Source organism: Trematomus bernacchii, unplaced genomic scaffold, assembly GCF_902827165.1.
Source record: "Trematomus bernacchii unplaced genomic scaffold, fTreBer1.1, whole genome shotgun sequence".
NCBI classification, from domain to species: Eukaryota; Metazoa; Chordata; class Actinopteri; order Perciformes; family Nototheniidae; genus Trematomus; species Trematomus bernacchii.
Window position 1 is genome coordinate 1,115,131 of NW_022987342.1, and position 24,263 is coordinate 1,139,393.

The window sequence follows — 24,263 nt, forward strand, 5'->3', positions numbered from 1 at the left end:
GGAGCCAAAGCAGGAAGGAAGGCAGGCAGAGAGGGAAGGGAGGCAGGCTGTGAATGCTAACAAGCCCCGTCGTAATCATACAGTTCCGTAGGTAGGGTTTGATCAAAAACGTCTTGCAATGGAGAGGAACGACGACCACTATTAAACACCTACTATGCACCAGTGCCGCCTTCGTCCTGTGCGCGTGCAGCAGTCTCACCGTCGTCGGCACGTTTGATCTGAATAACCGTCTTTTTCCGCTGAGTGAAATGTATCGCGACTGCTTGGGACTCACATTCTGACAATGGAGATTGAAAATATCGTGGCCAACACTGTTCTCCTGAAGGCGAGGGAAGGTAAGCACAGCTGAATGGCAAACAAAATAATGAAAATGTACCCCCCCACATACACACCACCACCTCAAAGATAGGACCATGAACGCATCCCGAGCTTTTCGGCTGTCCTACTCGGGGTTTTATGCTTTCTCTGTTTCTGCGCAGCGCTTTGTCTCCGGCAACCATATTCCGTTGAAATCAGCTGTTTGTACGCTGACAACACACACAGTTCCCGGGCAGGTTAACAGAAGGCCCAGCAGCGAGCAGGCTCGGGATGAACAACGCAGGGAGTGTTTGCAGCATCGCGCTTACACGGCGGCGGTGCACTAGACTGTCGAGCATTTTTTTTCACACAAGCACAACCGCTGGTTTTGTGGGTTTTTACCATTTACGATGACATAGCGGGCATTTAATGGTATTTACGTATGGTATTGAGTGTGGACCGATAGCTGCGCAGTGGGGCTCTTTGCCTCCAGGACAGCCTCTTCTTACCTGTCATTGTAGGTTTAAAGCCCAATTAGGGATGTTACAATTATGGTTTTATTTGACGCAGAAATATTTAAATGCATTGTCGTTTGGTTGTTGATAGGAACTACGGGGAGGAATATATAACGTCAAAAAGGAGGTTTTAGTTGTTAGAGAATGAAAGAAGGCCCACCACGTACCCTGGCGGCCCAGGCGCTTTAGCCCCGGGTGTTGACGCTGCTCAGTGGGCCGGTGATCCCACAGCAGCCGCTCACCCGGAGGTGGGAAAGAGGCGAGTATCCATCTGTTTTCCGTGAGATGGCAGAGTAGAGAGGCTGCGTGTGGGCGCAGGGTGGGTGTACGACACTCTATCAGCTGCCAGAGGAGGGTAAAACATGTGTTATTACTGCTCAAAGGTTTCCACTACTGGACACCAGCATAAGGCTATGGCGTCCTATATGATATGTCCAAGTTTATGCGTTTCATTCGACAGCAAAATCGCCCATACACGGCTCTGGATATGCAGAGAGGCCTCCCCTGCTTCTGGTTTGCATTATATTCGGACTGCGTTTCAGTTCAGGACTAAACGCCAACACTGCTGTGAAATGGATTGTTCACAGCAGCAGTGAATCCATTTCATAGCAGCAGCTGCTCCTGATGAGGCATCAGGCTTTCCTTTACCTGCCGTTAAATGGTGCTTGGCATTGTCGTGAGGTTTACCCCGGGAGGGTATTGTAGACTGATCGGATCTACAGGCTCAGTATGTCAGTGTCCTCAGCCAGGGGCCCCGAAAGGCCCTCAGGGATCAGTGTTATAGAAGCGAGTAGAAGGAGCCTGGCACTTCTCCATTTGTGGACAGAGTTCACCATCATTTATTTAGCTTCAATAGTATGGTCGGTGTAGAAACATTTTGTGGTTAATCTGAGGTAATTTGACAGGATATTTGTTGTGGTTTTCTGTAATCTCAAATTAAAAGGCCAACCAGCTACTTGTTCTTAAAACTATGAAAACTTTAGGATGGCCCACTCTTAGTAGATTAATTGTCCATTTTGTTTGATGACTAAGATCTCTAGGTAATTTTTGTTCATGTTTTTTCAATGGAAGCCTTATTTCTAAGAAATGTAAGCACATCTATGGTAAACACAAGGTACAAAGTCGTTCTTTGTGTAGAAACCCAGTTTAACAGGTGTTTCACATTTTTATCCAATGCAGACACACACTACAATACCGTAGACATGCATCTAATACATTAGTCGAAAAAATCACGAGTGTTAGTTTACTAAGTATTTCTTTAGTCGAAGGTTACCCTTGCAAACGGTCTGTACTTGCAGTTTTAATAATGATGTTGGATGTTGTTTGTATAGCATGGACACTCCTCCGCCACATCAAACATGTTGATTATACAGCCAGTGTTGTTTTTTATATTTCTCTCTGCTATACCATTCAGTGTGTTAATTAGCACTGAGATTAAAACAGCTAATGTCTCCCAATGTAACCCTTTAAGGTGCACGGGAGACTAATTTGATTTTAATTATGCTTTCCAGAGGTGGTTGTTTGCAGCTGTCAAAGTGTTTCAGTGTGTGACAGGTGTCAACACTGGCACTGTCACAAGTTGTATAGCCTATTACCCGCCTTTTGAACACACCAATCCAGACTGAAAGCGGCTCCTGTGGATTCAGAGGTCAGCTCCTTCTTTAATTCTCTCCTCGTTCATCTATATGCCACACAGCATCAAGGCCTAGCAACTAGCAGAGAGTTGCAGGCGGGCCGTCTACCAGCTGCAGGGTCCAAGCTGTTGTTGAGTCAGCAACAGTTTGCCCTGCTGATGTGTCCTTGAGGAAGACGTTAAATCAGTTGTTCTGTAACTCTGTGACCTCATTGTGGAGCCGGGAAGTGACAAACAGTTTCTCAGCGTACTAAGTATGCATAAACAATCATTTGTTTGCAGATATGCAGCTTTTTCCAGAATAAACTCCTGATTAGTGACGTCCTATTTGTCTTTTTGTGCCTGGAAAACCTTCGCTCACAAGATTCTCATAAGTCAACTTTTACACACCTGTTGATGTGAAACTGGGTGGCCAGAGTAAGAAGTGTTACGACAGGGTGTGTCCAGTCTGCCACTGCTGAAATGACACGTCAAGGGAAGTGGTTTTGGTGTTGTAGAGATGACACCGCTCCCATCACTCCCCACCCCTGCCTCTGGGAAACTTATGCATTTGCCTCAGGAAATCCCAACACATTTTCAAGATCTTTCTTTTGCCTTAGGGCCTCTCAGACTACAGGAGGTGACAGTACATGAAGTCAGAGGAAAACATTGCTTTAGCTCCTCAGAGAATTTGTAAGAAAGCTTTGGCAAATGGTGTTGCTGGAAATACCAAGATGAACACTTTTGGCATAGATTCAGCCCAAAATGTAAGTGAATGTAAAACCTCAGCCAAGTTATTAGAGACTCATTGCAACAGTAGGATTCCACATACCTACTGTTTACCATCAGAAGTACAAGTGTGTTGACAGTCTGAACCCTTTTTGTTAAGGACCCAAATTCAATATTTACCTAACATTTGTTAAATCCGGATGATATAGGGTCTGTTTTGGCGGCTAACACTGTTTCAACACAAACTGTATTGGTGCATATATTGGCTTATTTTATTACACTAAACGTATCCTACATATTGCAGTTTAAAGCACTTGAGATCATTTAGAAACAGCGTTCTCGTAGTTTCTCCCGCAGACTCCACTGTTTACAATACTTTGCAGCAAGCACCTGAGTACCCTATCATAGCGGAGCAGATGGCGGTGTGAAGTCAGCTGATGAAATTCTGTTTACTCTTCAGCTGCAAAATATCCTGCCTCATTACATTTATTTGTCAGAGCTCTTTAACAACCACACCGGAGGTTCCTTTTCATACATTTCACATAAAACACTGTTTTTAAACAAATGTTGATGTTAACTGATAGGTTTTTTGCCGCAGAACATACAGTTCATTTTAATAAGGAAACAATAGTGTGTGTGTTGCTCCGCTCACCGGTCCGTCACAGCGGGTGGAGCTGCAGGATTTCTGCTTCACACACGTTGCATACCGCTATTTTACTGTCTTTTTCGGTCTCGACTGGTGAAGCCATTTTGGCGAGCTTATTTTGCCTCGCACAGAGAAAAGTGTCATGTATTTTACGTCATGTGATCGGCTCTCACAGTGTTTCCCACAGAATTTGATTCTATTTGTGGGGGAAAAGCCAAAGGCCCCTTAACCTATTCGGGTGGTCCACGCATCCACCCCCCCCTCAAATAAGATAATACATGCGAGTTCATGGCTACTGTAGACAACGTTCTTGTTGCTCTGTGTTGCGTTGTTAATGAGTGAGACACACCGGAGTTGAGGATCTGTGGGGTTTATTCTCCCAAAAATATAATTTACAATTTAGGCATTTAGCAGACGCCTTATTCCAAAGCGACTTACAATGACCAATTACAGGGACATTCTCCCTGGAGTAACCAAGGGCTAAGTGCCTTACTCAAGGGCACACTAGTAGTTGTGTTCCAGGCAGGATTTGAACTCGCAACCTTCCGATCATCAGCCCACCTCACTATCCATTAGACCACCAAAAAAAAAAAGAAAGAAAAAAGAATAATAATATAGATTTTTTTTTTTGTGAGATCCATTTGTGGCGGACGATATTTAATTGTGGCGGCCCGCCACAAATAAATCAATGTATGGGAAACACTGGCTCTCACGATCGGCCTTTAAAGAGAGCACCGATCGATCGGCAGAGAGTGAATATCGGCCGATATCGATCGGCGGCCGATCGACCGGAGCATCCCTAGTAATTTGTAACCTCTTTTCACCCTCTGTCTAAAACCAGAGCCCAGTCTACTCTGATTAGTTAGCTGGCCATCTCTGTTGTGATGGGTCAATCGCTTAGAGTTGTCCCGCCCCTTAGCCTATCACTTACAGTGTGTTGGAGCGCTAACCCAAGCGCGAGTGTTACATAGTGAGGTCACTATGTAACAGAAGTAAACAAAGGAGTCCAATGGAGGTGTTTCAGGCAGGGGGGAGTGTGTGGGAGAGAAACTCCCTCTTGAGGGAACTTTGGGAATTTAGCCTTTGCACACCATTTACATGAACAAAACCCCCTAAAGGCAGAAGAGGCCCCTTTAAGACATATCGATCACTATGCATCAGGTCAGTTGCTGAGCCCTAAATATTGATAAATGTGAAGTTGTTTGTTGAAGGGCTTTCACTTCAGTATACTGCATTTCCCAGAGTGTCGATGTTGACTTGTTGCATTCAGCTGTGAATTATAAATATTGTTGGTGTAGAGAGAATTGGATGTTGCATGGTTAGTTGTAACACTTATTCAAACAACATGTGTTAGATGTCAGCATATTTGTCTATAGACGTCTGTAATTCAAGCACCTGATTTTTTGCAGTTTGTAAAATGGCAAACTTTATTGTAGATATTCTATCTTACTTGTCTGTCAACTAAAAAATTATCAAAAAATATATTTAGTTCAAATAAAGCTGCACTGGGGCATGTCTTAAAGTGAATGTATGTTTTATTTTACAGGCAGACATTTTTCTAAGAAGTAAGAAATATATCCAAGGGGCAGAGAGGAACAGGTTTACGTTGTGGTACTTTTTCATTCAAACCTGTTGGCAACATGGACCTGAACATATGTTTAACACATCTTACACTTCCACACATATTTTCATATTCGAATGTAAAGATTGACTGGACATGAACCCCTCTTCCTGGAATCAAATTTCATTTGATCTTTTTCTGCTGTTTCTTTCCTCTTCATAAAAAGGAAGGAATGTGGACAGTCCAGTGCTCACATTCCAGTTGAAACTAATCCAGTTTATATAACTCATTTCCACCGTACAAGTTGGAAGCTTTGATTTCTTTTTTTTGTGCCGTAGAACATCACAGCTGTAAGAGGATACACCTCCCTCTCTAACCTCTCTCTGCCCCCTCTCCACCACCCTTTTTCAAATTGTAGGCTAGCAGGACCACTTGTGTTGGTTTTCCTGTGACGTTAGCCGGCGTAGCTTTATTAGTTTTGCGGTCATAGCTGGGCTAACACTTGTTGTCATCACTCTGGGGTGTTTCCTCCAGCTGAGGCTCATAAAACACATTGCTTTGTGACTGTCCCTTGATGTGGCACTCATTTTACAGTTATTACACCCACAAATGGGCTGTGCAGAGAGCGAGACACAGTATGTTGCGTATGCACCGCTATGCTGCATGACACCATGCTTAGCCGGGTGGGTACTAGGATGTTCATTTAGCACGATTTCTTGGCAAGCTGACTAAGCATGAAGAGGCACTTTTTGAGGCACTATGTGAACATCATAGGGACGCTGTTTCTAGCTGCCTTATAAATGTTAAATGGCTATTTTTACTATGGGAACCCAGCTGTTTGCCTGATGTTTACTATGTGTACGGTTTAGTGTATTTACTTTGTATTACATGTTATTTAGCTGACACTTTTCTACATACACTTCAATCTGGTAGACATTACTACGGGAGACATTTTTTTCTTTTAGGGTTAGGTGTCTTGCGCAAGAACATTTAAAAATATGGACTATGCTGTTATCAAACCACTGACCCTCTAATTGGTAGATTAGACCCCCTGAGCCATAGCCCAACAACTTCTTATGGTTCAAATAAAGATTTGGTTTCTCTAAAAATAGTTTTTATGTCCATATACTGGCTTCAGTCCCTGGTGCGGAAGATCCGGGTTTGAATCCATCTAGGGAACCATTGAGGCTTTATTTCCCTCCGTATCCCCCTTTCAACTCTCCAAAAAAGGCACTTTTGTTTCAAAAAATAATCTTTAAAACAAAAAAAAACTGTTTTTACAGGTCTGTCAGGGTTTAGTAGCAAGTGTGTTTAATATCAAAGGTCCTTCATGCTTTGAAAGTTTACTGAAACAGTCCTAGATACAAAATGTAGCCGTCTGCCCTTGGCTAATTTTACGTCAGTCCTGCCTTTTTAAATATGTCTTGAAGGTGTTGTCTTATCACCGATCATCCTCAAGGTGTAATAGGTGCTACGCGTTCCGCACCCAAGGGCTCAGTCGAAGCTGGAGAGGCTGCTTTTGTGCGCTCATGCTCCCCCGGCGCGGCCATGAAATTAACCAGCGGGCCATTCATCTGAGAGACGGCTGCAGATAACATACAGATTATTAATCTTTCAGTCCGTCCTCTCCCTGCGACTCGGCGCGTCTCGCTCAGGTTTAGTCTAGCTGAAGTTGAGTCTCGCCATGTTCCCTTCCCTCCCCCTTCTCCCTCAAGACGCTGTGAAAACACGGGTCAGTTTTCAAGCACGTCTCGGCTCGATTTAATGGAATATCTTGAGAGACGGGGCAGAGGAAGGAAAGGTCTTGCAAAACACGACCGCAGCTGGAACGAGCAAGAGGGCATGTGTTTTCTGCTCATGTGAAAAACTGCATGTCCTACCTCGTGTAAGATCGCCTGCCTTTTTTGTTGCTGTTGTCATGTCCTGGAATTCACTCGGGTGTTGTAGTGTTGTTCACATTTTATGCTTGTGACCCTCGCATTCTTGCAGCGCCATATAGACTGAGAGTGGGGAAATCTGGCCATAAAGAATGAACTAAGGCATAACAAGAGGAGAACACTGTTTATATGGGGGGGAGGGGAACAAGAAATCAGTGAGGGAGGAGAAAATGGGGAAGGGGGCATGTGAGAGAGGTGAGGATTTAGAGGATGGCAGTGCTGCCTGATATGAACATGTTTATGTCCTCTCTCTCTCAGCTGATGTGTGTCTTGCAGTGCGGGTATACAGATGGATTACCTTATGCAAACACCGGGCCGTTGCTTTGAATAGGCAACACAGATACTCGCAGCTAATGTTTTCCTTATCAGAGGATACTCCAGCCAATCATACACTGTAAGGGGAAGCAACAGGCCATTCATTTATCATGGTCAGGCTCCATTGTGCCTGTGTGCATGCTCGTATTACAATGGGCCCAAACTATGCGTGACATTTCCTACCATGATTTTGGGAGAGGACCATAGCCCCTATGATCGGAAACCTCTACGACAAACTTCATTAATCCCAAAGGAATCGTTCAACTTTTTCCTTGTGGTGTTATACATTACATCACATACATCTGCCCGGATTAAACACAAACGGGACCGAAAAGTGAAGACGTAGCTAATAGTGTGCGCCCCTATTGGGGGTTTGGTGCCTAGCTAAGAGAAACCTTGTCAGTGTCCAGGAGGCCAACTTGCACCCCATCAGGCATACCAGTCAACTCTCTGTAATTTGTTCCAATTGGGTCTTGAACCGGCAACCATGCGCTTCCCAAGCCTAGTCCCTACATTCAGATTTCCTGCTGCTCTAAATCCGTTCTGCTCGGTTACCGATTTAACTGCTTTAATGAACGGCTAAGCGATATGAAGAAAATCAAATATCACAATATTTTGGACCAGCTTAATTGATATTGTGACAATATTGTAGGTGTGACCATTGAAGCTTTCAAAAAAACATCTAAACCAATGAGAATTTTAACAAGTAATCATCATTAATTTATAGACCAAGTAGGTAATGGCGAATTATAGAAAAGTTACAAGCCTGTTGAATTCAGAAACTGATATCACTTTAGTGTGACGCAGCTTTAAAACCACAATAAGAAAACACTTATGATATCAGAATATTTACATTTTAAGCTTATATGTAGTGTCAAATAATATTATTATATTTCCCAGCCTTACTGCAGGGTGGGGGTCAGATCTGAAGAGGTATAGGCTGGTACCAAATATTCAGGATATGATAAGGCTGGACCAAAATATCTTTGTAAACAGTCTTATCAGCGCATGGAGAAAAGCTAGTGGTGCCAAATTGAGTGGAGTTATTTAACTGTGAGTGAAAAGTGCATGTTGGACATTTGTGTTCCATGCTACCTCTAAAAGAGAAAAAATAATGTCTCTTCACTTTACACTCAGATTTATCAAAGCTCACACTGATCCTGAGTTTCACATTCATGCTTTTTTTGTACGTCAGGCTTAAAGGAATGAAAAACTTCATGCGTTCATCATAAGTGGCTGAAGTGGCGAAGATGTAAATACTGGCTGCTCTCTGCCGCGGTCGGTCTGTCACTGTCACAGGCGAGCTGGATTCTCTGGCCTTGTGGCTGTTATTCCCATGTCAGCATGTGACATGTGTTCATCAGATGGGTGAGCCGCTTCTCCCATATGGTGATGCGAAATAAAGACGGGTTGTGAAGCAACGCTAACATCTGAAAAAGCTGGGAATCACAGCAGCAGAAGTTGCCAGTGATGCTGATTTCCACTTCAGAGTGTATTTATATATTACTTTCTGAAGGACTATTTGTTATCGGATTATGGAAACAAATAATCGCTTCGTGTATTCATATACAGTATGTGCCACATAAAAGTGAGTGATTATTTGGATAAAAAACGAAATAATAGTTCAGGGATGTGACTAATGACTATTCAATTGATTAATCGGTTAATTATTTGGCTTTTCAAATGCCGAACAATTGTGAAAGATGTCCTTCACATGTTCCCAGAGCTTATTGAGGCTTTATTAAAAAGTCTTGTTTTGTTGGATGGTCCAAAACCGGAATTTATTTAGTTTTATTTTTGTAGTATTATAATACAAAAAATACATTTATTACTAGACAAAGATCTTATTGAGATAGAGCATGAATCATACTTGATTTTTATGCTTGTACTGATTTGGAAATGGGATATCACGACAAATCGGCTAATATATTTTAAGAAACGTAAAATATATATATTTTATAAATAAAAAGTTTTTTACAAGAACACTTAAATTATTTTATTTCTTTTGAATAATGACCTATATAAACACAAATACTTTGCAGTTAGAAATCACATTTGTAATGTCAAAGCTGTTCTATAATATGACTTCCAACAAACATATTTCTGGCATTACCTTCTGTCATTTGTGTGACTTACTGGCAAATATATATTATATGATATATCTTCATTGAGCTAACATTGGTTGACACGTCTTATTTTTTGGCTTAGGTGTAATTTTGCCTGTTTTTCCACATACAGTAAAGCTTTGAAATGCTCTTAACCTGTTAAGCCCGAGAGACCCCGGTACCGGGCACTGCCGCAACATCTTGCAGGAAACGGTGTCTGAGGGCATGGTCATTTAATAAACTATGAATGTTTTATATCCATGTAACGGGAAGAAACTCATCTAACTGATCATTTTTTGAAAACCCACAATGCTAACACTGAGCCTCTGAATTAGCAACGAGCGAAAAATGCTAACAGATTACTGCACCGAAAATCACTCACAAAACCTTATTATTTATCTTTTCTCTACATCCATCTTTTCTCTACATCTCTCCATCGTTTCACATCGTGAGGTGACACAGAATCGATGGGTACCCACATTATCACTGAATTATACGAAATGGCGACGTTATAAGCAAAAACGGACATCAAAACAGGTGACGCTAGGTAGCTAAAAATGCTAACATTTTTACCTTGGCTCTGTAGTCTCTCCAAAGTGGTCTTCAATGGCATTAAAACGATAAAAATGCTGCTGAAGTTAATCCATAGGTTAATCTAATGTGTCTGTGTCCCTTTGAAATGATTTCTGATAATCCATAAGCAATAAAACTGCTTTTCCGTTTCCAGATGTCAGAGCTAGAGATAGGTTCGCTCTGATGCAAAACTGCATGCGCGAAGCCCCCACCTTTTCTTTTCACAATGAGTGTGTGTGAGGGACTCCCCCTTCAATTCTATTGGCTCTAACGGTCAGAAAGAGGTGTCAACCATCAAAATCGAGCAAGGGAAGCCAGAGCAATGGAAAATCCACCCAAATGACCCCAGAAGTGGTTTATTTTTGCTAAATCTCTCTAAAAAGGTCAAATGTCACTTGTTTTGCATCAATCTTGATACAGGGTACTTATTATATGTTGTCCTTTGGATTCCTAAAGCTTTTAGTCTACTAACCCATCATCCAAGGGTGGTTTTCACTATAAGTAAAAAAGAATTTTTGGATGGACACTATAATTTACAGTTTTTTACTATGTAAAATCTGAGTTTTCTTTAAAATAAAAAACATCTATATTGATTCTGACTTTTCTACATCCATCTCACAGGTTTATCATTACTTTGAGAAAAAAGATTATTAATTTAACCCTTTTAGAAGGGAAGGTATGGTCATTTGTTCTGGGAATGTCATTTTTGAGCCTGAGACCTGAAAAACAGGCTCAGGGCTTAAGGCATTTTAACGATTGTTCACAAACCCATTGCACACACAGAAATGTCCTCTGTATGATTTTCAAAATACGTTTTCCCTTTTTAACTTTTGGATGTGAAATAAGTTGTAAACTATGTGAACTGGCTTAAAAAATAATAACAACCTCAAGTCTGCATTAGTGAAAGCCTGGAGGTGGAAGGTGGCCTCGCTGTGCCGTCTCAGGGTGTCCGCGGGGTCTTAAAAAGTATTAAAAGTTGATAGCCTTAATTTTCGCTAAATTGATTTATTAAAAAGTATTAAACGGCATTTTCCAAGGTATTATATTTTGTAGCTTGTTTTCAATAAGTATATCAATTGTCCAAAGAGGTTGTATTCTACAGTTTGCCTAAATGTAATCATTGCGTAGGTGTGTAGTGTGATTCTGTGTGGTTTATTTATGGCATCCCGTTGGATTTGACGTCATCTGAACAGGACATCGCACGCTCACTGCTTGATAGCACGTGAAAGTCCGTTTACGCCGGTTGTTAAACAACATCGTTATGGGGAAATGCAAGTTTGCGTCCAAATGGTTGGAAGATGAGGAGGAAGGACAATCAATACTGTGTATATAGCCAATGTAACCGGTTAAAACTCCAAGTGGCGATGAGGTCTTAAAAGGTATGGCATTTGACTTCAGGATTCCTGCATATACCCTGCGTCTACTATGTGACCTCCAGTCTGTTCCTTGTCCCACTTCAGATGAAAGAGAGGAAAGGGAGGACGGTGAAAGGAGCACATTTGGGATGCTGTTAGCCTGTATTTGGCCTGTACACACCCAGACAGAGACGGAAGAGACAAATGAATGTAACATTAATGAATGCACTCAAGATTACTCCAGACACACACAAACAAAATCTCAGCTTCCATACTCTCATACATAGAACCAGACTTGGAAATGGAGGAAACGCACCAAAGTCCACCTCAGGTTAAAGGAACTGACGCTCATATGCATGAATGCCACAAGCAATAACAGCCTGTTGGATTTTATTAACAGAATAGAACTCTGGTTAAACAAGCTGAGTTGCGTCATCCATTAATCTGTGGTTGAAGCTGTCGGGCAGTTCACTGCATTTTTGTATAGCTTTTGTTGGATAGTTGACAGTAGAGAGTGAAAGGAAATATGTGTGAATATCAAGAGGGATGATGTGAGGTCAGTTACACGTTTTGGACTGCTGCTCAACCAGGATAACCCTCTATAAATGTTCAACGGAAAGGAATGTGCATCCTAGTTGTGAGGCACGTCTGCTGGGTTTGACATCTTTCTCGACATGTCCCGACTTTTTGAACCTCGCACATGCGCAGACCTGTCCCCGAGATCCAGGGTGGTGATCTCAGCGCTGGCTGCAGCTCGGCCATGAATGAGTGAAGCGGCTCTGAAGTCGTGTTTATGGAGGGCCCCGTTCTCTTGGAGGGGAGAACCAAAGTTAAATAAATACTCGCTCCATCCTGTCTGCATTAAGGGCCTGCACACATGGCTTTGACGTCAGAGTGACATTAAACAGGGTGGGGTGGCCCAGCCAGCTCCGACAGGCACGTGCACCAGCACGCACACATACACACAAACACACACTCCTACTCGGCTGGCTATTAAATCCCTGTCTTTCTTTCTTTGTATTTTGTCTTGTTTTTATAGCTTTCCTTCCCTTATTTTTTTCCCTTCTGACCCCAAGTTGAGATGACATTTCTCACGCTTATGTCCTTTAGTAAATCATATGAGTCACTTGTTTTGCCACTACTTGTCTCAACACTTAAATTCCCTTTAACTACATCACCTGGTAAGAAGTTAGTCTCTGATAACTTGTTACTTTTTGTTGAGTTGGTTCGACTGTTATCATCAGTCATCCTGTGTTTTAGGCTCAAACGTGCGCAAGGATTTCTCCTGCACTATAACCAGCCGATTTCAACTGGCTATCATCAGAGTGTGTGTATTCCAACACTTCATTTCAACATTTATCTTTGCCTTCTTTCCTTATGCTGCAACGCAAACGTTTGTGCATGTGCCCGTACGTCTATATCTAAGTGTTCTGTGAGTGGTGTGTATGCCCTGCAGCCCCACAACTGGTCTGTCAACATGCCTATCCACATCTACAACCTGAGACCAGTGGGATCTTAAAAGCTTTGTTAGCAAAACATTGACGAGTGACGCAGTTAAAAAAAAAGTGTGTCATTTATTTGACTAATGACAGTTTCTAGAGCTGATATCCGGCTTGTTTGCATGATTGTAGCACACTTTTTTCCCCTGTGAACGTGGTACAAGACTAAGGTGTTGTTTTGCTCGTGTTTGACCACCGTGGCCCCTGTATGTATTTGCGTTGAAGCTGTCGCATGTCTCTGCCGGACCAGCTGGTGTCTGGTGAACTTTGGGGCAGAGGATTTCCCTCTCCGTCATCCTCAAACCGTCACAGTTGACACGGTTTACTCAAGCTCGGGGCTGCTTTGTTTGTTCAGTGTTTTTTAAAACACGCATATCAATTGGTGAGAAATCAGAAATGTGGGCTGGAAGATAGTTCAGAGTTTAAATCTGTAAATATCTGAAATCAGATATGTGTCTGTCTTTAATCTGACTTTTATTTGTCTACCAACAAAAAAAACGCTGAACACGTTGACTGTCTTTTTATTCTTCAAATGATAGAAGTAAGAGATACCTTGATTTATGTCGATAACTCATTGTTGAAAAGTGTTGAATAGTATATGTTCTTTTGATTGCTTAGTATTCTACTTAACCTATTCATTTGAATGATGCATCACTTTTGAAGCTATAAGATCACACAATTCGGTTATGTATTCTTAAGTTTGACTAAGTTAAATCATAGTTTTGCCAACTCTAAACTGCACTTTAAATCTAGGCAACGTTTTTGCAAAGGTGATTCACAATTCCAGTGAAGTATGGGCTTTCAATTGGTTTCTATAAGCTATTTTAGACGCCTATAACATTTCGAACACGTCATGTTAAAAGTTTTTTGTTTTTCTCAAGGCTGTGATTACCTGGATTTATGTCATTCTGCGTCATCTTTTTAAAACAATAAATAACTTATTATAACATCAGAAAGAAAATGATTTTTCTTGGTGTTTCCATGCCTATTGTCAATAGTGCAGAAAATTTGATTAAATTGATGGAAAAGGAAAGCAGTATGACAACCATTATATATATATATATATATATATATATATATATATATATATTTTGTAATGGTAAAACTACCAAATTATATATTATCTACAAACCATTAATCAATATTCAATTTAAGCTTTCATCTCGTCTGTTTTAACATCTTCTGGTTTAGTAAAGCTGTTAGTTTGCAAATCAAAGCAGCATGTCATCAGGATAACATCTGCTGCTGACTTCAAGGGGTAAATACCTCAGTTTACCCCGCACAATAACACACACTAACACACACTAACACACTACCCTCCTGTTGTTAGAATGAACATTTCAGTCAAATATATGGGGTCAAGCCCCTTTTGAAGAGCGTTGTTGTGCCTAGAGGTTGTTCAACCCTCAAATCAGGGTCATCTAATTTTCTGCTAGCACTCTCCAACGACTGTGTGTGTGTGTAACTGTGTATGAGAAAAATGTAAGGTTAAGTTTGTTAATGTTTGCTCCAGGGGAAAAAAGTGTGAGTTCCTGGAAACATTAACATTCTATTATAGACAATGATTAAATTCACTGTGTTATGTGTTTTGTATTGAAATGCCTGTTGGGTTACAATAGAAAATATAAAACATACACAAAGATAAATACACAAAAATAGGTCCACAAATATACACAAAAATATGTTTACATGTGTATTTCTATGGGGGTATAAGTTGTGTATCTTTCTCTATAAGCCATGATTGAATACCTGTATTCTAAACATTAAAGTTGGGTTGCATTTTAAATGACTTTCATAGGCAGTACGTTTTGTTCCTTTTTAACAAAGAAAACTGGTTGTCCAAAAGGAGTCCTGTGTAATTCTGTGACAGTTCATGTTTATTTAAGTTGGAAAAACAAATGACTCTTTCAATGCTGGACATATTGTATTTTTCCAAGACGTCCCAATTGTGTCACCTCCCTGTTTTTTGTCAATCATTTGTATTTCATGGTTATACAGCGAGAAGATGGCTTTTTTATGGTTGATTGACTTTTGACAAGGAAGTGATTCAATAAGAAGTATGACAATGTCACATTGTGAACGTCATCAGATAACAATATTTAAGCCTTCTATTTTTCTGATAGAAGGACTCAAGTTATTGTGTTACAGAAAGAAAGGATTCATTAAGCTGGTCAGCGGCCTTGCTAGTTGTTCTGGCAGATATATAAATGACGGTTTCATCTGCATGGATTTGGCAGCTAACACCGGGATACTTTGATTTGTATCCTGGTGTACTTATGTGTGCTTTGATATACATGCTAAATAACAATGGCCCTAGAACTGAGCCCTGGGGTATCCCCAATGCTTTTGGATGGATAGTTTTTCTTGCATTAAATCTCAAACCTTGAAAATTTCACCTAGTACAAGTCAAACTATTGTGCGGCATGTTTAGATCATTGGAATTTGTTCAGTTTTGATAACATTATACTGTGGTTACCAGTATTGAAGTCTTTTTTAAAGTCTAAGAATACAGCTCTTGTTGCTTGGCCTTTATCCAAAATACCTTTTATTCTTTCCATTACATGGCTGTTTGCAGTCTCCATAGAATGTTTGTTTGGGTCTGAATCCAAATTATGTTGATGCAGTAAATCATTGCATTGTGTTCTGAGTTGCTCTGCTACAATCTTTCAGCTAGGGGCTGTGAGTGCATGCAAAGGCTTTCTCACCAGATATAAAGATTGGACTGATAAAAGCTGCTGTTCAGGTTCTCTGGGAACGTTTTTGTTTTGATTTAACATGTTGGGTCCTGTGTTTTTTATCAGTGCAGATTCTCTGATGTCTGCAGTCTTTAGATTGCTAAGGCGACTCATAATCTTGCTTACTTTTTCAAGATGAAGCTCTTTGATGTAAACCTGTCTTTGAGACTAAATGTGTGCATGCCCCATGATCTTTGGAGCTGTCAAACATTCTTCACCACATGCTCTGTCATGCTGCATAGAGGCGACTGGTGAGATGAACCAGCTGTCCTTGCCTCTGGTCGCTGCAAGGTCAACACGCATGCACACACACATACATCTACACACACACACACAAACACACAAGGATGGATGCCCTTTTGTTCTTGGGTCGAAATTCAGTCATCGAATGTGGTTAAAGACTCAAAGTGCAGTGTCGAAAAAGTGACTTGATTGATGTGCTGATTTTTAATGTCTTTTTGTGTGTCTTAGGTGGAGGAGGGAAGAGGAATGGTCGCAGCAAGAAATGGAAAGAGATGCTGAAACTCCCCCACATCAGCCAGTGTGAGGAGCTACGCCGCACTATCGGTAAGAAACCTGGAGTGTGGTTGTGAGGCAGAAAGATAACGTGCCATGCTGTGTCGTTGGGGTGGGTCCGACTGCGGGAGGAAGTTCAGATTGGACTTCCTTCCTGCTTCTACCCGTCTCCACCCGTAGTTACAGGCAGGGGACAGGAAACACTTTGTGTGTGTGTGTGTGTTTCTGTTTGCACACAGCCGTTTCTTAATCCCCAAGTCTCTCCTGATATGACTGTCTGCTCACACACACACACCCCAAATCAAAACGTCTTCACTGCCGCTTCCTTCATGTTGTCCACATCCAGATTTTGTTTAAAGTAGGGGCAGGATTCTCTCTTTGTGACCCAGGCAAGTGCTCTACTCCTGGGCTACATTATCTCCCCCCACCAACCCCGGTCCTCCCACCCACCCCGGTCCTCTGAATGCCACAGCACTCCGAGTATGTGTGTGTGTAGGTGCCTGTATGTGTGTAATAGTGCGTCACAGCTATCTCTGCCAGAGATTGCAGTGCTACCCTCCCCCACATACTCTCCCTCCCTCTTTTCTGTCTCCATGCCTCCCCCTCCCACTATCTGCATCTCTCCCTCCCTCTTTCCACCACTTCAGAGGAACAGAGTGGCAGAACAGGAGAGTTATGGAGAGAGAGGGAGAAGCTTTTACAACAGGGGAGAAAGATCTCGTAAGGACAGAAGAGAGTGAGAGAAACGAGAGGAAAAGGAGGGAGTGAAAGAGATGTAGATGCACATACTCCCAACGGTGATATCTCTTACTCAGCAACGGTTGTGTTCCTCGCCGTTTGTCTTCATATCACAAATCGCAGATCTCATCATCATAAACCTGAATGCATCAGTCGTCGGCAGCTGCTTAAAAAACAGCACATAAATGTCACCTTAAGTGTGAAGAAGCATTGTGCTCGTCATTTCTTGCATATTTAATGTCATTTGGAGTGTGTGTGTGTGTGTGTGTGTGTGTGTGTGTGTGTGTGTGTGTGTGTGTGTGTGTGTGTGTGTGTGTGTGTGTGTGTGTGTGTGTGTGTGTGTGTGTGTGTGTGTGTGTGTGTGTGTGTGTGTGTGTGTGTGTGTGGTGTTGTGTTGTGTGTGTGTGTTGTGTGTGTGTGTGTGTGTGTGTGTGTGTGTGTGTTGTGTGGTGTGTGTGTGTGTGTGTGTGTGTGTGTGTGTGTGTGTGTTGTGTGTGTGTGTGTGTGTGTGTGTGTGTGTGTGTGTGTGTGTGTGTGTGTGTGTGTGTGTGTGTGTGTGTGTGTGTGTGTGTGTGTGTGTGTGTGTGTGTGTGTGTGTGTGTGTGTGTGTGTGTGTGTGTGTGTGTGTGTGTGTGTGTGTGTGTGTGTGTGTGTGTGTGTGTGTGTGTGTGTGTGTGTGTGTGTGTGTGTGTGTGTGTGTGTGTGTGTCATAATTTCCCTATCACACTGAGGGCAGGATCAAAATAATCCCTTTTTCCTACTTAAACGCACAGACGTGAAGGCATGTGTGTGTACGCATGCCCGTACACAGTGTAGGCGCAGCAGATGGAAGGGTACAGCAAAGCGGCTGATCGCAGTGTCTTTGTTTTGTCTTGAAAATGTCAGCCATTTGACCGTAGCCTTGACAAGTGTGCAGTACTTCTAGGAAGCCTAGTTTACATTATGTGGGCTGCAGCCAGTTTGTCTTGTCTCTTCCTCTTCTTCCATCTCCATGTCTCTCGTCTGGTATCCATCCAGTGCATACAGTACATCTGCACCTACTACTCTTGATCTCTAAAGCCATCGCACATGCCTACACTTGTGCACATTTGGCTGGCCGTTCGGGAAAAAAGTCACTCACTCTTGGCCCCAAAAAAAGTGGTGCAGTGATGACATATTTTTGCATGCTGACACGTAATTTAGAAATTCAAGGGCTCCCACTACCAAAAGCCAATGGGACTTTTTAATTGTTTTTTGGAATATTGCAGGAAATAAGATCCGTAGCAAACACACGTTTGCAATACTGACATGTTTTTTTTCAGCCGGATAATCTCCACCTTTTAACACCAACTGAATTTTGAAGCGTGAGTGCAATCGTCGCAAGTAAAAAGCTAACGTTAGGCTACAGACTAACTAATTCACATGTGCATGACTTCACGTCACCACCGCTAAGCTAAATGCGGCTAATATTCGGCATTATGCCGTTTTGGAATTTAATTAAGGCACTTGTTAGCAACTGCTGTTTTTATGACACATAGAAGAAGAAGAAACACTTTATTAATCCCTTACAGGGACATTTCTTTCCCCACTCTGTTGTGTTTACACACACAGGGGAGGATATACATGCACAAACACAGAGGATATACATGCACAAACACAGAGGATATACATGCACACACACAACCACATGCAGATAGGAGAGGTGGCAGAGCAGAGAGGCTGCCAGGTACCCGGCGCCAAGGGAGCAGTTTCGAGGTTAGGTGCCTTGCTCAAGGGCCCCTCGGCAGTGGCCTTGGAGGTGAACTGGCACCTCTCCAGCTACCAGCTCACTCCATCTTTTTTTGGTCCGATCGGGACGTGAACCGGCGACCCTTCGGTTCCAAGACCAAGTCCCTACAGATAGCCACTGCCGCCCCTAGATAGAAGTTTCCTACATTCACCAATGGGGTGTTTACTGATGTATTGTAGTAGAATCATTTATGAAAACCATTGCTTATAGACGGAACCAGAAATGGAGAAATGCCAACTCATTGCCTTTATTTTGGATTCCTGCACCACTCTATTGGAATTGTAATTAAGTTGTAATTGCAGCTTACTTCACGGCTCAGACAGCTACAAGTCCTGACTGGTTCGAGCTTTACAACTCTCCCTGCATTCCTTTCTATCTTTTCATTTTACGGCCCCTTTTTTTCCCTGAAACCTGGTAGTCTTGTATTTTCTTGTTTTCTCTCTCTAGTTATTTTCACAGTTGTCTTTTGATTAGAACAAAGCTCTTCTTTGTCTCGTACGCAAAGAGAACATTTTGGACACAAATGCCAATGTTTTCACACACAAACCCAAATCCGGGCCCAAGAAAATGTTTATTATTTTCAGGCCTTTGTTTTCTTATGTCCACCGTCTACATTTTGCTATGTTTTTGTAAGACAATAATGTGATTTGGCATTGTTTCTGTAGCAAAATTCATAATTGGACATTGACATAGCAAATGTTGAATGGCCAACCTGTAAAGCTGCAAAAACTACAATCATCACAGCAAATATTTACAGAATGTATCTATCCTTTTCTTTTAATACAGTAGGTTGACATGAATTACTTTTTTGTGGTAGTTGTTGCTTTTCCAGGTATATGCTAAATTGTCGTCTATACCATTAATTTATGAAAACATAGCTACTAAAATCATTCATGTGTCCCTGGGTATTAATCGTTGCCAAGTCCCGGTGTTCTGTGTACCGTTAAAATGTAAACAAGTTATTACGGGAAAATAACACAGTATATACACTAGGCTGTCCAGCTGAGGCTACTCCCCTCTTTTTAAATGTCGAGTATAAGTGGTGTGTGATAGAAGAGCCTTTACACTATCTGTATGTTTTTTCCCTAGAAGGCCCAACATGTCCTACCAACATGATTTATATGTAATTATCTCTGGAGTACAGACACATTCCTATTTCCATTCATATACACATGTGGTATGATGAAAACATGTGGAAAATGAAAAATATTCCAAAGTGGAATTATTCAGAAAATATTGCTAATAAGTAACAGGAATTAGGCCTCTAAATAAATGTAGAGAAACTGAGTTAGTGTTTAAAAGGTTGAATCATATTAACTTATAACATATAAAGTATTCTGCTTTTGCATAAGTTAATTTGGCGTCACATAGGTTGCTCAATAAGCCTGTTACTTAAAAACATGGACATCCTTTAAAGAACAATGCACAGTTTCTGCCTTTTTTCATTACGCAAATTGGAGCGTGTCACCTCAAAGGGGGGACCGGTTGTGCTGTAATTCAGCCGGAAACACTAGCAATTACACTGAAACCGCCCTGAAATCCTCACAGCAAAAACCTGTTCTGGAGCAAGACTGACACCTAATCAGGAGGCTCATTGTAAACCAGAGATAATTATACGCAGTAAACTAAATTCCCTTGCATAAATAAATTAACCATAATCTCTAGTTTAGCAAAGGCTAACGATACAAACCAGGATAGTTTGTTTCTTCTGAACCCGAATGGAAAAGTTGACTTTGCTGTATTTGGTTTGTTTAGGTTCACACTGCCCATTTGCAAATAAACTAGCTGATAAACAGAAGCCACATGTACTCTCTAGAAACTTCTTTATCATTACAGTTTTTTTATCACATGTTATTTTTGTAGACGCTATTATCGAAAGCGACACTTCAATACCATATTCCTACAGGAGCAATTTAGGGATAAGTATCTTGCCTAAAGACACTTTGACAAGTTGACTACAGTGGTTGAGATTGAACCACTGACCCTGTGAATGGTAGACGCCCATTTACCCCCTGAGCCACAATCGCTTCTATCATTATTTGACAGTGTGTTGACAACCTGTCCAATGATTGTACAGTATTAAATGGGGGTCAATGCATTTGTTTTTATGGAGGTATAGAGATACACATTTTCATGTATTCCTCACGTTCAAATAAACGGCTCCTAGCATTTTTCACACTAAAATGTATGTTATGAGTGCGAGGGGATTTCCCAGCTCCAGCTGATAGGGAAACACCAAAGCATGCCTCAAAAAGAAAAACTTCCAGATCGGAGATGAAAGGCAACGTCTGAATGCGAGCGCGACGCAATCCAGTTAAAGATCTCTCAGCGAGTTTTTCTGAAAGAGCTTTTGTTCTCTAGATTTTAAAAACACAGCGGTTGCACAGTGGAACGGGAAGCAATACAAATATCATATCTCTACACTCCACTGTTTGTTCAACAAAGCGATAACTTTGTTTTGCGGTCGTATAAGTGGCGAGTTTGAATGAGGAGCTGCAGAGGGAATGCTGGGTAATAAACAGTGCTGCTGGGAGGGCTGTTGTGAAGATTTGATTTACTGCTGGAGCTTGTTCTGGAGCTGTCACCACTCAGAAATATTCATCCCATGCATGTTTGTGTGTCCTCACTGTCAGCCAGTGATGGAAAACGTCCTGGGTCTTCTTCCTCATTTGGTGCCAGAGGAAATATGACTCAAATGGACGCCATTAGTCCTAATAGGCCGGGGCCAGCTGCACATGAGACACACACACACATGCACACACGCACACACACACAAGAAACACATGTTGTGTTCTAGCATAATCAAATGTACTTATTAAGGGATAACTTAATTTTGGGGGGATTTTCAATTTTATTTTTCGCTCCCACCATTGGAGAGTAGGCTATCTGCAGTGTCAGAGTGTTTTTATCAAGTTACTCGATGTGCATGATACATGATGCATGATAATTTATGAACATGTCAAGGATATAACAATGTGTTTTTCAGTTAGGGAGGACTTTTGAAAGTATATTTTGTTATATCCTTGACATGTTCATAAATTGCTAATTTTGGCCATTATTTAGGATAAGGTCCTAAAAGTTGAACCCTTGTCTTAGTTAGCATCCATTCCACTTATGTTAGCTTTCTTGATAGTTTTTGTTTTTACTGAGATTTTTTTCTGTCTTTCTGGAAAGCGTATTTTTGAGGTTACAAACACTTTCGATTGTGCTGTAAAAGTTGAGCCCCTTGTCTGTTTTGCTAAGTAAAGAAAGCATTAGCAATCAATATCTCTAAATTATCCACAATTTAGCTGAAATCGGCTAACTTTTAGGACATGTACATTTGAATGCTTAAAACTGTTTGTCTCAAAAAAAGGGGAACATTTATGCCGCATTTCCACTACACGGTCGGCCTCGGCCACGCTCGGTACGGCTCGGTACGGCTTGGCCGCGTTGGGCCTTAACAGGGCCGACTCACTTCATGCTGCGCTTCCATTACAGTTTAGGAACTGGGGTAGTTACTATAGTAACGCAGTGTAGGCGGAGCCGTGACGTCATCTTCAATGAGAACTCCAGAAAACACAACACAGCCGTTAGCTGTTAGCACTCAGAGCTCACAGCTCCTTATATATGTTCAGAAACTCGACAAAAGTTAAACAAATACACACCACAGACTGCCTGTGTCATGGTGAATACAGTCGCTGCTTTATTTATGTCTGTATAGGCCGTTGTTGTGAGTGTGGACGGTCGGGGCATATACTGCGTTAGCTTAGCCAATCTCCATCTAGAAAAACACGAATTTTAAAAGGTTTTTCGCCTGCCGTCTGTCTGCAGACTTGACAAAGCATTAATTCATGGTTTTTACTAACCGGTATCAGTATGTTGTTACTTCGGCATCATTTTGAAACGTGTATTACAATTAAATCACGGTCAAATATGTCCATCTTGTTGTAGTTGGAGCCCTCTTGCCAGCGCTCCTCTCTCTAGTTTAGCATACTCAGCCCTGTTTGTTGGCCCCGATAGAACCACAATTTTGTCGGGCCAGAAAAGAGGTGAAAAAGTGGCCCCGGGCCGGGCCGGGCCGTAACTAGGCCTAGTGGAAGCGCAACCAAAAACGGGTACGGCACGACACGGCACGCTTAAAGCGAGCTCCGCGCTGTAGTGGAACTGCGCCATTAGAAAAGAAAAATAAAGATTATTTTGTGTAAAATGTAGTTTCTTTCATTGTGTCTCTTCCTGTGACCGCTTTTGGGGTATTGTATATAAAATAATTAATTTTTCTAATAACCCCTAATCTGAGTTTCCACACTATTCCCATTCCTGCTTGTATACCATATTTCCGTGTATCTTTCTAGTGTTATAATGACATTTCTCTCCCCCTGTGTCTCCCTGTCCTCCCCTCAGAGAGGGACTACACCAGTCTATGTGAGAAGCAGCCCATTGGCCGGCTGTTATTCCGGCAGTACTGTGATACCAGGCCAGAGCTGAAGCGCTGCATTGAGTTTATGGACGCTGTGGTAAGACTTTCACTAAACTTTACACCATGAATTATTATCTGATGATCGTTTAGCTATTCTTCTTTCCCACATTCTCTTTCTTTGTGATTTCACCAATGAGACCCCCTTGAATCGGAGCAGCGACTAGGAAAGGAAAGTCGGAGTTGGTCCTCTGCCTGCTCTTGGCAGTAGCACCGATTGGGTGGGTGGGATGGGCGTTGTGGGGGTGATTAGCAACCTGGGCTGACCCCTCCCCTTCCTCCACGCACTCCTCCATGAGGTCAAGCCCACGTCAGAGGCAGGTCCCCTGGGTGAGCAGGCAAACACAGGCCCCAGCTTGTGTCTCGGCCCCTGGAGGTATGCGTGAGAGGAAAAAAAGGGAGAATCATGCTCATTTAATAAGGACCTACATTAGTGTTTTCCAAGGTAGGTAGGCAGGCATATAGGTACAAACTCACACCAAGGATGTCATGCCGTGGCAGCGATGCTCAGTCCAATTCCTCTCCGTCCAACGTGTTTTCAAACAAAACAGTCGGCACAAAGCAGTCCTACTTCAGACCGTCTCTCTGCCTGCAGCCATATTTGACCAAAAACACAATCTGTCGCTTAGTGTGTATTTAGGATCTGTCCTCGTTGTGGAGGACTAGGGTTCAAATCCGACCCGGGACCCATTTATGCGTGTCACCTACTGTCTCCACTTTTTCAAATCTGTCTCTCCAATAAAGGCACCGGTGGCCCAAAAATTGTAAAAAAAAAAACACACAATCTGTCTCACAATCTTTGATGTGCTTTCGTGGAAAAAAAAACCACACCCCCTAACCCTAGAAGGTGACACATGAGATGGGCGAAGTGTGAAAATGAACACGGTTTCCAGTTTGCCCCTGACT

General features: G+C 42.0%; 1 protein-coding gene across 2 annotated transcripts in view; it reads left to right on the top strand.

Annotated features, from left to right (window-relative positions):
• Nucleotides 1-24,263, top strand: part of grk4 (G protein-coupled receptor kinase 4) — a 54,621-nt gene continuing 30,358 nt past the window's right edge. For both annotated transcript variants that reach the window (XM_034129126.1, XM_034129118.1), the window contains exons 1-3: nt 1-335; nt 16,351-16,446; nt 23,285-23,397. In XM_034129126.1, the coding sequence (XP_033985017.1) occupies nt 284-335; nt 16,351-16,446; nt 23,285-23,397 (261 nt within the window). In that variant the 5' untranslated portion in view covers nt 1-283. The remainder of the gene's footprint in view (nt 336-16,350; nt 16,447-23,284; nt 23,398-24,263) is intronic.